Source organism: Elephantulus edwardii, unplaced genomic scaffold (genome assembly GCF_000299155.1).
Source record: "Elephantulus edwardii isolate Elephantulus edwardi_28Jun2011 unplaced genomic scaffold, EleEdw1.0 scaffold00244, whole genome shotgun sequence".
In the NCBI taxonomy this organism is placed as follows: Eukaryota; Metazoa; Chordata; class Mammalia; order Macroscelidea; family Macroscelididae; genus Elephantulus; species Elephantulus edwardii.
Genome location: NW_006399994.1, coordinates 4,226,048 through 4,240,547, shown reverse-complemented (window position 1 = coordinate 4,240,547; position 14,500 = coordinate 4,226,048). Strand labels below are relative to the sequence as shown.

Here is a 14,500-nt window from a genome sequence, read left to right as displayed (position 1 = left end):
AAGAAGAACAAACTGCGGAAGAAGAACGAACTGGGGAGGAGGGTAGAGAAAACAGTGCAACAATGAATGAATGAAAACCCCAAATCTCTGTAAATGTTCATTAAAACTAATAAAATTTTTTAAAAAAATTTAGGAAATCAACTATAATTTAAAAATCTTGATTGTCCCCAGAGAGAAAAACTATAACTCATTTATAAAATGCCTATAATTTTTGTTGTTGTTGTTTGGCTTTAATGTTCCCTCTCTTACCTTTTTAAAAAAAATTTATTTAAAAAAAAATTTATTTTAGTGAAGGTTCACAAAGAGATGGATTTCATTCATTCATTCAAGGCCAGAATGCTCCCTCTTTCTGAAAAAGGAGCTCCTGTGGGTTAGTGGTAAGGAACTGCACTGCCAAAGCAAAGGTAAACAGTTCAAACCCATGAGCTGCTCTGTGGGAGAAAAACAAGCAATGTCTTCCTATGGGATTTACTGCCTCTGAAGCCCTGAGCATTTCTGGTAGGAACACAGGGCTGATTTTCCTAGGTCAGTGCCTCAGTGTTAGTATGAAACTATGTTGAGCTGTATCCTTAGACCTTCCTTTGGGGACGAAGGACCCCTATCTTCTGGGGGTGCTTCAAACACAAGACACTCAGCTGTTACTCTAGTTTGAACTACCTCTCAAGCAAAGTGTCACCTCGCTCAGGCCATGCCCCTTACTGGCACAGATGGCCTGGTTGATGTGGTAGTATAAAAGGCCTGGCCTTCTTGCCCCAACTGGGGACAACTCCTGAGCTCTGTCTGGGGCCAGCAGAGGCCTCGGTCAATACTGAATCCCGACTCTACTTGTGTCTCTGCCAATCTAGCTGTCTTCCTTTCCCTTCCACAGGTGCTGATCAAAACACTCGGATCCCAGCCCCAGTGCCTAGATGGGCATTTCCTCTCAACGCTATCTGGCACCAAGGACACAGAAACACAAATCTTTGCTGGCTGGCTGGTCTCCCACTCTGACTCCACAGGACACGGCCTTGAAGCCCAAGTCACAAGCAGCTCGACAGAGCAAAGCTGTACCATCTTCCTCATACATACTGTTGTGGTGTTGAGTTGGGACTGACTCATAACGGGTTCTCCAGCAGGTACTCAGAAGCTATAAACCACACAGGAGTTGACTGCCCATCTTTCTCCCACGGAGCGCCTGGTGGATTTGAACTGCGTACCTTTGGTAGGCAGTGCCAATTCCTCACCATTAGGCCACCAGAGCTCCCACATCTACCTCAGGAAGCAGATCAAACAGCAAAGAGGCTGCTTCTGGAATGCTGGTAGGGAACACTCCTGAACTTGGGGCAAAGCTTCACTAAACACTGAGAGGCAGGTGGGCAGCTGCTGAGTCCCCTGCCCACACTTTGCTCTAATCCCCCTGCCCCCAGCTGTCCTGCCCCGGGTACCATGAGTGCGTTGTGTTAATTAAATCACTCTCATTAATTCAGCTGGAGTGTAAATTAGGATGGAATGAAGATAAATTAGGTCTGAAGACAGCTAATACATTTAACCCCATGCTGTTTATTTTGAAGCCTAACAAAATAATGTTGCTAAGAGAGGTAACAAGGCCGAGCCTTGGATACAGTTTTTAAATATCATTAAAAATGAGACCTTGGTTTAATATCTCAAGACATAGCTGGAGACCACCTCCCAGAGGCCAATTGGGCGGGCCTAACATCTTGAAGTGACGGTGTTGATGTCACGGTGGTGCAACCTGGCTATGGCTGCATTTCCTGAGCTATCTGGTACTCAGGCATCTATTACGTTTCTTGTCCAGCTGGACTGAAGGTCTATGGAGGGCAAGGCCAGCTCCCCTCTTCCTGCAAATGAGGTAATAAGAGGTACCTTTAGGATTGGCTAAGGGATGCTTTAGAGGTAGGACACGTTAAGTTGTTGTAATGAATAAGCTGACCTGAAAATCCTTTTTTAGCTGTGAGAGTTTATCTCACAGGCCCCAAAATGTTGCATATCAAGCAAATCAGTGTACAAATTGGTAGGAGGTCGCTGGCATTTTTCTAAAAGTGTAAGTTAAAGTCCTGTTTTTTCAGCAGGAAATTATTTCCAGTTTTTATGACCTATATAGTGATTTCCCCTTGATTTTTGTTGCTTATCTCAATGAGGCAGATGTAGCAAATCCTATGGTCACTAAATACATGTTGAGACTTTCTAGGCTAAAACACAGAAATGCTACTAAGTAGATGATGACACAGCGAACAGAACACATCTCATTTTGTCAGCTCTGCCGGCTGAGGGAAGCTCTTTGCAAAGATAAGGGCTGTCAAGGGCATTCTCCAGTTTTCAGGTAGTAAAGATGGTAAAGGATGCCAAAACACTTACTTGTTGACTGAAAGGCAGTCAGTCAGTTACAACAGAAGATGATACTTTGTGATTTAATATTAGGAAATGTGTATATTAGGATTTTATGCTTTCAACTTACTTTTTTGTCCTCTGTAATGAGTAAGAATTCAAGAAACTTCATTTTTATGAAGAACACAGCATCAAGACAGGAGGTTGTTGTTGTTATGTGCCGTCGAGTCGTTTGAGACTCATAGCGACCCTATGTACATCCCTAAACTCTGCTCTGTCCTGTGCCAATCGCACCGTCTCCGATACACCCATCCCGATTACCCCAGTCACTGAACCAATCCACCTCATAGAGGGCCTTCCCCTTCTGCGCTGTCCCTCCACCCTACCAAGCATGATGTCCCTCTCCAAGGACCTGTCCCTCATTGCAACATGTCCAAAGTATGTTAGCCAGAGTCTTAGAATCCTTGCCTCCAAGGAGCAGCCCGGTTTGACCCTTTCCAGGATGAATCTGTTTGTTTTCCTAGCAGTCCATGGTGCCCTCAATACTCTTCTCCAGCACCACAGCTCAAAAGCATTAATTCTCCTTCTATCCTCCTTAGTCATTGTCCAACTCTCTGATGCATAACAAGTGATGGCAAAAACCATGGCCTGTATCAGATGCACCTTAGTCTCCAAAGAGACACCATTGGTCTTCAGTACCTTGGAGAGGTCCCGAACAGCAGACTTTTCCATGGCAATACATCTTCTAATTTCCTGGCCACTGATGCCGAGAGTGCTGACTGTGGAGCCAAGCAAACTCAAGCTGTGAACAATCTCAGTCTCTTCACCATCCATCCTGATGCAGCCAATTGGCCCAGTGGTAAGAATTTTTGTCTTCTTGACATTGAGCCTCAATCTATATTGGAGGCTGCAGTCCTCCTCTGCAGCAAGCGCTTCAGTTTCCTCAGTTTCAGCAAGCAGGGTTGTATCATCTGCATATCACAGATTGTTGACAGATCTTCCACCAATCTTGACCCCACATTTCTCCTCACAGAGCCCAGCCTCTCGGATAATCTGTTCTGCATACAGGTTGAAAAGGTATGGAGACAGGACACTTCCCTGGAGTACGCCTTTCCCAATTTTGAACCATGCATTGTTTCCTTGCTCTGTTCTGACGACTGCCTTTTGGTCCAAGTATAGGTTTCTCATTAGCACTATCAAGTGTTCTGGTATTCCCATTCTTCTCATAGTCAGCCACAGTTTGTTATGATCCACACAGTCAAATGCCTTTGAATAGTCAATGAAACACAGATAGACATTTCTCTGGTATTCCCTGCTTTCAGCTAAGATCCATCTAACACCAGCTACAATATCCCTAGCTCCATGACCCCTTCTAAACCCAGTCTGGACTTTTGGCAGTTCTCTGCTGATGTGTTGTTCCAGTCGTTTTTGGATAATCTTCAGTAGAATCTTGCTTGCATATAAAATTAATGATATTGTTCTATAGTTTCCACACTCTGTTGGGTGACCCTTCTTTGCGATGGGAACAAATACAGATCTCTTTCAGTCAGTTGGCCAAGTGGTTGTTCTCCAGATTTCTTGGCACAACTTGGTGGGCACATCCAGGGCAGCATCTGTTATCTGAAATACTTCAATCGGTATACCATCTATTCCTGGGGCCTTACTTTTTGCTATTTCCTTCAAGGCAGCTTGAACTTCTTCCTTCATCACCATAGGCTCTTGTTCATATGTTGTTTCATTAGATTCTTCTGTGTCTGCCAATTCCTTTTGATACAGTGACTCAGAATATTCTTTCCATCTTCTTTTAATACTTCCTGGATCATTTAATATTCTGCCAAAAGCATCCTTGATTATATCAACTCGAGGTTTGAATTTGACAGGAGGTAGAATAATTAATAATCTGTGATATGCAAATGGCACAATCTTGCTTACTAAAGAGGGCTTGAAGTATTTACTGATGAAGGCCAAAGACTATTGCTTTTTTTTTTTAAAAAAAAAAAGACTATTGCTTTCAGTATGGGTTAAACCTCAACAAAAAGACAACAAAAATCATCACAAATGGATCAGTTAAAAAACATCATGATAGGTGAAGAAAGAATTGAAGTTGCCAAGGGTTTCATTTTACTTAGATCCATAATCAACACTCATTAAGTCAGAGTCAAGAAATCAAATAACCTATTACCTTGGACAAATCTGCAGCAAAAGGAAGGTGAAAAGGTAAAGAAGTAACTTTGAGTAATGAAATATGTCAAAATCAAGTCACAGAATTTTTAATCATCTCAAACTCATGTGAAAGCTGGATGGCAGATATGTAAGACCCAAAAAGAGAGACTGTCTTTGAATTAGGATGCTAGCAAAGAATATGAATTAGATCATCTATTGCCAGAAGAACAAGCTAATACATCTTTGAGAGGTGCAGCCAGAATGGTTTTTATAAGGAAAGATGATGCGACTTTGTCTCATGATTTTGGACATATTGTCAAGAGGGGGCTTATGAACAAACAAAATTAAGTCCATCCTTAAAATTTCTCCTGTGCATAAACCGATTGCTGTATTCATTCTCTTTCTGGCTCTCTACTCTTCCAAGCATGATGCCTTTCACTAAAGATCAGTCCTTCCTGATAATCTACCTAAAGGCATTATGATAGGAAAGTAGAGCCTTAATGAGATGGACAGACAACAAAAGCAGCAGTAATGGGTTCAAACACCCAACAATGTGATGATAGCTGAGGACTGCGCAACATTTCTGAGGATTACTTCAACAGGCACACAACAACAGAGAAGGAACAGAAACACTGTATAAAATTTCTCCCGCAGTGGCATCCTCAGACATAACTATCTACACAGTTGACTTTTGGTAGATTCGGTAGGAATAACTCGGTAGAGGGCGCTCTGGCAGCACAGTCTGCGCCAGTTGTGCCGCTAACTCGAAGGCTGCGCTGTCTCTGATGGTTCAAATCCACGTGTTTCTAAGACAGAAAGGTGGACGGTCTCCATCGGCTGTAAAGTTACAGTTTGCAGCATTGAGGAGACCTAATTTCGGAGGAAAGAGGTATCACTTTTGAGTTGCTGGATGGCTGAGGGTGGGTTTACCTAGGTATAATCCTAGGTACAATTGCCTGGTGTCTCTTATATAATGACAAAAAATATATTAATTTGTCCCACAGAAAATTTCCCCAGTAGAACATAGAAACATTTGGTTTTAAAAATCAAAATGCTTGCTTTAAACTGGTAACTTGCCACAGGCTACTGAAACATGTTTTTAAAAAGACACACGAGCAGTACTCCAGCTCTCTTTTCAGCACCTATGGGGCGGGCACGGCGTTTGGACTTTCTCGCTTTTATCTGACTCCTGCAGGAACCTGGTCCTGCGGGCAGTGCCGGCGTCTCCACCTCGCAGCCCCCTGAATCACTCCACGTGGTTCTTGCTGTGACTGGATGGGGGCTGATTCTGGCTTTGTGAGCAGACTGGAGGCGAGACTCTACATGAAAAATAAAATAGGAAACAGATTTATAAAGCCTCGTGGTGAAGCTGCCGAGTTAATGCTAACAAAGGACTTCAGAGGGCACTGTCTTTCTTTGTTTGCAAGGAGTGGAAGTCTCGGCGCAGAAAAATCCAGAGGGGATGAGCAGTAAAGGGAAGTGGTAACCGGGTCTCGGTTTCAGCTGTCCATAGACCCTGGGAACACCTGGGACAGGGGCGGGGAGGAGGGGCCCTCTTTAGCCCGTTGGAACCATTTCTGTGACAAGCAACTTTAAAGAAAGCTGGGATAGAGGACGGGCACCAAGGTAAAGCACAGGTTTCTTTGTGCTTTATTACTTACAAATGTGCTGGGCAATTTTATTCACTAGCGTTTAGTAAAGAAGCCCAAATAAACTCGCGTTTTTACCTTGCCAACTGGGGCCCACGCGGAATTGTTCACTACAGATTTGCATGCAAACCCAAACTAGGCTGTGCTTACTTGGGTGCTTCTTTTTCGTCAGGGCTTATACCTTTAAAAAGAGGCTACGTTATAGGGAGGTGCTGTTAGGCTGGGAAAGCGACAGATGCTATCTAAGCAGAATCATTGATAGGTGGGGAAACGTGAAATGATTCACTAGAGATTAGTAAGTAAACACAGGTAAGCCTTTGCTTATGGTGCTCACTGAGAAACACAGGCCTGGGTTGGAGAAACTCCACCAACTCCACCGTGGAGCCCCCCCGGGAGTGCCTGGGCTGCACCGAGGCTCAAAGGGGTTCGAGGCCCCGCGCCAGGTAGTTCGCGTCTCCCAGGGCTTCAATATACCCGTCTGTGAGAGAAGGGGAGCTGGACCGGTAATCTCGATGGTTCATTCATATGCTTTTTACAAAAAAAAACCCCAAACCTAAAAAACCAAACCTGCATTTCAGCTCCCACTGGAAACACAAGTTCTAACTGCAAAGATAAAAAAAAATCGGATTCATAAATGGTTATCACTGAGCAACATTATTTTGAATCGCCTTCCTTTTGGCAGGCTCTTTAAACACGTGAGCTGGGTGGGTTGTTGTTCCCCCACCCCCCTTCTTTGTAAACCTAACCACGGAGTTACAAAATACAGAGAAGACTCAGCCCGGATAAGACTCGGGCTTTATCGCCAAGGAAAGAGGCGGCAAGTCCACTTCTTTGATAAGTTCGCTTTGAATAAAGCGACAGAGGCGATTGGCTGCTAGGCACGTGGTGCGCGCCGCCTGGCTGTGCCCAGGCCGCTGCGGCTCCAGGGCGGCGTGGGGCAGAGTCCGGCTCAGGGTGTGCGGCCGGCCGGGGGTGGGCAGGCAGGACCCAAGGGAAACGCTAGTCTCTGTCCGCCCCCCTAACAGCGGGGAACCTTTAAATCTCGTCTAGGCTAACATGTAGGGTGCCCGGAATGTCCAAACTTGAGCCCCTTCTCTCATCACCGTCCCCACTCTGGGTCCCCTGACCAATGAATGAGTGGGCAGTGCGCGCCTAGGGCGCGTGCCGTGGACACCCGGCACTTGCGCCGCCGGTTCCTGCCGTGCTAAACAGCACAAGTTTCCTGTAGTGGGTCCCACAACTCGGGGCTAACCATTAACCCAGCTGGGGCCAGAGTGGCACAGACACTCCGACGCGAAAAAAAAAGTTGCTTTATTCGCAGTCCCCGAGGGTTTGCAGCTGCCAGTGAGGGAGACACTGCGTCCGCTTTGTCTTTCCCCACTTCTCCGCAGCCCCCTTCCCCCCTCGCCACTTCCTCTCCCGATTAACTCCCCGACACGCTCTTCCCCAGTTCCTTTCCTCCTCCTCCTCCTCCTCCACCGGCAGCATAAATGCGCTTCCTCCCCTCGCAGAGTGTCACTCTTTCTGCATCCGCGCCCCCTCCGGCTCCCCGCCTTTCCCCGCCCCTCGCCGCCGCCGCGCGCCTTATAACCGAGCGCACAGCGCCCCGGCGCAGACTGCTCGGGCTGCCGGAGAGGAGCCGGATCCCGGCGGCGCCGCGGAGGCCGAGCGAGTCAGCGAGCGAGCTCAGACGCCAGGCGGTCGCCGGCGCGCACGGCACTTTCTAGCTCCCTCCCCCGAGCACACAGCCCGCCTTCTTCCGGGCGGCCGCCGCCGCAGGCTCACTCTACCCTCCCGGGACTCGCTCGGGGAGACGCTCCGCGGGCTGTGGTCACAGCGTCCGCGGCTCGGGGACCGTGAGGTTGAGGCGAACGGCCAGCGGTGGCCAGCCCCGCTAGCCAGCGCCCCCCCCCGGCGCAGTCCTCTCCTCGGCGGACGCCCCATGCGCGCTCCTTCCGCAGTCCCTGCAGCTCCCCGGGGCTGAGACGCCCACTTCGCCACCTCCCTGCCGGGTCGCCAAGGCCAGAACCAGCCGGCTGAGCGCGGAGGCCACTCGCCACCGCTGTAAGTTTCCTCCTCCGGCTTCGGACCTGTTGCGGGAGCTGAGGGCTTTGCAAGGGCTGCTCAGGTTGCGGGGGTGTGTTTGGGAGGGGTGTGCTTGCACCCTGGAACCGTGAGTACTACGTTAGGGAAGCCCTTCCTGGTGCAGAGACCTGGGTGCCCTCCTCTGCCCCTCCACAGGAAGCGAATGCTGGGCATCGCCCGAGGGGCCAGCAGAGCTCCCCTCGGTGGCTCAGGGGAGGGTCAGCAATAGGGATGGGGGACCGAGACAAGAATAGCCCTCATTTTCGCTGAAAGCCACGCTCCCCTGCGCGTGGACGTCGCGCTGCCTCGCGCCTTGCAGCCTCTGGAGCCCAGCGCTTGGTGGCCCTCGTTGCACTGTACCGGGTTGGGGTGGGGGGTTCGGGCCACGCACAGGCACCGAATATGTTCTGTATGGAGTGGAGGTAAATTGGTTTCGGAAAAACTAGTTTGTTCCCATGCAAGTATTTTGCCTTCGGTCTAACTATTAATTTCAAAGGCTGGGATTGGTGGGCGGGGTGGAGGTGAAACATTGAACTTGTTCAACTTGCAATTGGGTGATATCCTCACTGGCATGGCCAGCGTGTTAAAGAGCATTGCGGACTGTATGAGGAAACTCTTTTCTCATACCCAAGATCTTCATAATGTTCTCTTGTCATCAGTAGTAAATACCCGGGGAATGTCGTCCTCGTTTCTTCTTTGATTTGAGATTATATTCAGTACTGGTGAGGGAAGTGACTGGACTTTAAGTATTAGGTAGAGGGCGTGTGTAAGGAGCTGTAAGTGAACTGAAGCGACAGTAACCGTAACCGGGAGCACTTTGATGTTGGTAATAGCAGCCCTTTTTCTCAGTCCTCTTCTTACACTAAGTGTATGTGTGCATTTTCTTAACCGCATGCAAATATTATTTCTCCGGGGGCTTAGACATACCGGAAGGATGGTCCATTTATTTTCATGTTGAGGTTTGTTTAGTGACCATGTTAATGTTCTCTGCTTATGTTTTCATTGTTTTGAAGGCAGAAAGCTATTGCTTCTTTTGGTCTACCGTTTGCCTTTTCTTTTAATCAAACATCATTGCAAGACTGTTAGATTTCAATTGTGGCATGCCCTTTGGTCTGGGTGGTAGCCAGGATGACAGGCGAGGGGCTTCTGCCTTTATGTAAACCTGGGAAATACAGGGGCATAAGTACAGGACAGCTCAAGAAGCAGATGGTTCTTACTTTAAACACAGGGCTTCTAAACAAACTCTTAAGGGTAGATCTGATTATGATGTTGCTTTTCCTCACCCCAAACCTACAGTGTTCTGGCACCCAACCCCAGGTGAAGCCAGCTCAGTTGTGCATGCACTTTGGTGCTTGTGCACCTGGCTGCAGCAAAGCCCCATTCTTTTGTGAGAGCTGCCTTTGCTCTCAGCCTGACAGGATGCAGTTTATGAAGCATTAGCTGTGCATAGCTACTCATTTCCATTTGTGAGAGTTTCTGTATTTGGCACAGGACTGTATTTGGTACAGTGTTTTTCAGTTTAGGCTTAAAATGTTTGTCAATGTCTTATCTATTTGAATGTAGTAAGATGGCAAGTACTGTGGTATAGCATGTTTTTGTAGGTGCTGTCATGTCAAGTATGACCCATAGCAACTCTATAAACAACAGATCTGAGCAGTATTCTGTGCCATTGTCAAATTTCCTAATGCACCAAGATCCCATTGTAGTGGTCACTGGTTGAGAGTCTTCCTGTCTTTTGCTGACCCTCCACCTTTCCAATTATGATGTTTGTCTCCAAGGAAGAGGTAGAGCAAAATGAACTAAGCAGTGGAGCGTTCGCTCGAGATGGGGATCATGTTTGACTCTTAACCATTTTTCTGCCCCCCCTCCCCAAGCCACTGTGGAGATAGATGTCTGCCTGTGTGCTTTGTAGTGCTTTCCCAACAACAGAGCCCTGAGGATCTTCTTGTTTATCTTTTTCTAGAAACTGTGTTTACTTATAAGGAGAAGTTACAGTCTAAAAATAAAAGAAAATAAGTTGCATCATTTAATGGTATGTGGCAGCATGCCAGAGACATGTAGCTTGCCTGTTTTGTTGTTTTCTGTGTCTGCCAAGACTGGGCCAGAGAAGTACAGTTTAGAAGCATAGAGAAGCACATGGATTTGTGGATAATCACTTATTTGCATTTATTAACATGTCTAGATTGGAAATGAAACAGTAAACACCTGGGTGCTGAAAAGCACTGGAGACTGTCAGTTTTAGCTCTCTGTGAGGACTCCCAGTTTGAGTCTGGAACAGATACTGTATCCATACAGTTAGCCTACTGAGGTAAATAACATGCTTTAACTGGAAGAATCTTGAGCGGTTTTGCCCTTTGGAGTAACAGAGACCACAAATGTGATTACATGTCAGTGCCTCCTTATCATGACCTTCCCTCCATTGGGATTCTGAAATGGCAAATTTTTTTAAAGAAAGAGATAATCCCTCTGTTTCCCAAAGAGCACCTGGTGGATTCAATTGTCGACCTTTCAGCTAGCAGTGCAGCACATAAGCAGAGAGATAGTATAAAGAAGACATGCGGTTCAAAGGTGGGTAGCAGTTGCAATATTTTCATCCTGCCTTTTTTAAAAAAATCAAAAAATAAACAACACCAAAAAAACCTAATGAAAGTAAAAAGATAGCACTGAATTTTGCCAGGATTTTATTTTTGTTACTAAGGAACACACCTGAAGCAGTTTAGCCAGAAAATAAATTATGGAGTGGTCCTCAGTTAACAAATGCATTTGGCAGAATACATTGTGGACAGACATAAAGGTATATAGATGTGTGCATTTAAACAAAGCAGTGTTTGAGTGTTGACATCCCCATGTGCAGCATTTGCCGGTATATAAGAACAGCTCTGGTGATGCACCCTCTAATCAAAGGAGAGAGGTTGATGCATCCTTTGTTCTTGCAACTGGTTTTCCAAGAATGGAAATAAAGCAGGAAGACTTGTAAAGCAGCACCCATTAATATGTTTCTCCAAACAGTCCTTGTGTGTGTGTGAGTGTGTGTGTGTGTGCGCGCGCGCGTTTGCACGCCTAGACCTTCATTTTGAAAGCTGTGCAGAGCAGGAAAGATCAGTGGAGACTGGGGCCACTCTCTGGTCTGTTTTTCACTGAAGCTGGCTTACCTGTGTATAGTCTTGTATAAAGTCGGTTCTTCCAGGGCTCTGAGGGGTAAAACTGTGAGATTAGAAATGATCTGAAACTTTTAAAGGAAGATCTGATCATTGCAGAAGTGGCCTAAACCTGTGATCTCAGCCTTGCATTTCCCATCACCTGAACACATGGGCAGACTGGCTCTTACCAAAGGAATTCTTAATGGAATTAATTAGTAGGTGTTCGTTTTACACATGACTTTATGCTGCATAGGGCATGAAAGCAGGTGCCCATCCTGGCGTTATGAGAGCAGGAGGCCTGGCATTTTAAGTGACCTGCAGTGAATCAGCTGTGCCAGGGAAGGGTGGTGTGAGAACGGGACCCTCCCCTCCTCATTTTTGCTGACTGACATTCTTAAGGACTTCTATATCCTGAAAGCTGGCCATCAGGTTTGCCAAGATGAACCTGCTCTGAGCAGTGCCTTTTTTTTTTCTTTGACAGTATATAATTCAAATAACTCCCCAGTATCATAATAAATGCCTTTCCGTATAGGTAATTGTCTAGCTTCACCCTGGAATGGCCGAATTCTCTTCAGCACAGTAGGCAGCAGGGCTTACCAGTGAAGGTTTCTGTTTACTTTGGCCAGAACGATTGTTTGCTTTTTGTTCTGCTGTCCTGAACACCAGGAGCATCACGTCACGTTCAATGCTTTGGTTTTGTTTCGTTTTTCAGGAGTGGAAGCAAGATGTCAGTCAGTGTGCACGAGAACCGCAAGTCCAGGGCCAGCACTGGCTCCATTAACATCTACCTGTTCCACAAGTCCTCCTATGCCGACAGCGTCCTCACGCACCTGAACCTGCTGCGCCAGCAGCGCCTCTTCACCGATGTCCTCCTCCACGCCGGGAACCGCACCTTCCCTTGCCACCGGGCCGTGCTGGCTGCCTGCAGCCGCTACTTTGAAGCCATGTTCAGCGGCGGCCTGAAAGAGAGCCAGGACAGCGAGGTCAACTTTGACAACTCCATCCACCCGGAAGTCTTGGAGCTGCTGCTGGACTATGCATACTCCTCCCGGGTCATCATCAATGAAGAAAACGCAGAGTCGCTCCTGGAAGCAGGCGACATGCTGGAGTTTCAAGACATCCGGGACGCGTGCGCAGAGTTCCTGGAGAAGAATCTGCATCCCACCAACTGCCTGGGCATGCTGCTGCTGTCTGACGCGCACCAGTGCACCAAGCTGTATGAACTCTCCTGGAGAATGTGTCTCAGCAACTTCCAGACCATCCGGAAGAATGAAGATTTCCTCCAGCTGCCCCAGGACATGGTGGTGCAGCTTTTGTCCAGTGAAGAGCTGGAAACAGAAGATGAAAGACTTGTGTACGAGTCTGCAATTAACTGGATCAGCTACGACTTGAAGAAACGCTACTGCTACCTGCCTGAGCTGTTGCAGACCGTGCGGCTGGCGCTCCTGCCTGCCATCTATCTCATGGAGAATGTGGCCATGGAGGAGCTCATCACCAAGCAGAGAAAGAGCAAGGAGATCGTGGAAGAAGCCATCAGGTGCAAATTGAAAATCCTGCAGAATGATGGGGTGGTAACCAGCCTGTGCGCCCGGCCTCGCAAAACTGGCCATGCACTCTTCCTGCTGGGTGGACAGACTTTCATGTGTGACAAACTGTACCTGGTCGACCAGAAGGCCAAGGAAATCATCCCCAAGGCTGACATCCCCAGCCCGAGGAAGGAGTTTAGTGCATGTGCGATTGGCTGCAAAGTGTACATCACAGGGGGGCGGGGGTCTGAAAATGGAGTCTCGAAAGATGTCTGGGTGTATGATACCCTGCATGAGGAGTGGTCCAAAGCTGCCCCTATGCTGGTGGCCAGGTTTGGCCATGGCTCTGCCGAGCTTAAGCACTGCCTTTATGTGGTTGGGGGCCACACGGCTGCAACCGGCTGCCTCCCAGCCTCCCCCTCAGTCTCCCTAAAGCAAGTAGAACAGTATGACCCCACAACCAACAAATGGACCATGGTGGCCCCACTCCGAGAAGGCGTTAGCAACGCGGCGGTGGTGAGTGCCAAACTCAAGCTGTTCGCTTTCGGAGGTACCAGTGTCAGTCATGACAAACTCCCCAAGGTCCAGTGTTACGATCAGTGTGAGAACAGGTGGACGGTGCCAGCCACCTGCCCTCAGCCCTGGCGCTACACGGCGGCAGCTGTGCTGGGGAACCAGATCTTCATCATGGGGGGAGATACGGAGTTCTCCGCCTGCTCTGCCTATAAATTCAACAGTGAGACTTACCAGTGGACCAAGGTGGGAGACGTGACCGCCAAGCGCATGAGCTGCCACGCTGTGGCCTCCGGAAACAAACTCTACGTGGTCGGAGGGTACTTCGGCATCCAGCGATGCAAGACTCTGGACTGCTACGACCCCACGTTAGACGTGTGGAACAGCATAACCACCGTGCCGTACTCGTTGATTCCTACGGCTTTCGTCAGCACCTGGAAACATTTGCCGTCTTAAGCACAGGGCATCATAAGTGGAATGAGGTAAGTCTCTCGAGGGAGGTATGCATAGAATTAATCTGGTCGTGTGGCATGAGGCATGGCTGTGGAGCCTTAACCACAGTAGCACTCTTAAAAACGATAAAAATTAAAGACCGTGCACCCTACAACAAAAGTGCTTCTGTTAAAAAAAAAAAATAGTGCTTCTGTTAAGCACAGTGGTAACTCCTCTATCCATAATGTAAGCCTGTGGTTCTCTGCCTTCAAGATCTTCCAAAGACTGCCTATTTCAGAGATATGTTAGTATTTGGTTTGGGAAAGTTCTAGGCACCCATATTTTTACAAACTTGCCAGGTGATTCTAATGCATTCCCCACCCCACCCCGGCCAGTGTTAATTCAGTCGTTGCTATGCGTGGAACTGTGCCAAGTGTTCACATGAGTCCTCTCATTCAACCCTCACCACAACCTTGCGAAAGATTACTACTGGCCCTATTGTATGGATGGGGAAAAGCCTGATGTGAACCCAGATACAGGTACATTTCCCAAGGTCATAGAGCATGGTCCACAGCAGAGGTGATAAGATTTGAACCCAGGCAGTCCGACTCATGAAGGTAAGCATTTGATCAGCATCCAAACTGCCATTTAAATAAACTTGACCTTC

At 47.7% G+C, this 14,500-nt stretch overlaps 1 protein-coding gene across 2 annotated transcripts; it reads left to right on the top strand.

Moving 5' to 3' along the window:
- The first annotated feature begins 12,080 nt into the window (after positions 1-12,080).
- LOC102873332 (ectoderm-neural cortex protein 1-like) lies at positions 12,081-13,877 on the top strand. Of its 2 annotated transcripts, XM_006899035.1 has the most exons (2): positions 12,088-12,177; positions 12,271-13,857. In XM_006899035.1, exons 1-2 carry the CDS (start codon positions 12,088-12,090, stop codon positions 13,855-13,857), a joined length of 1,677 nt encoding a protein of 558 aa, XP_006899097.1. The 2 variants fall into 2 exon arrangements, with proteins under 2 accessions (XP_006899096.1, XP_006899097.1); XM_006899034.1 differs by having other exon boundaries at positions 12,081-13,877.
- Positions 13,878-14,500: the final 623 nt, after the last annotated feature.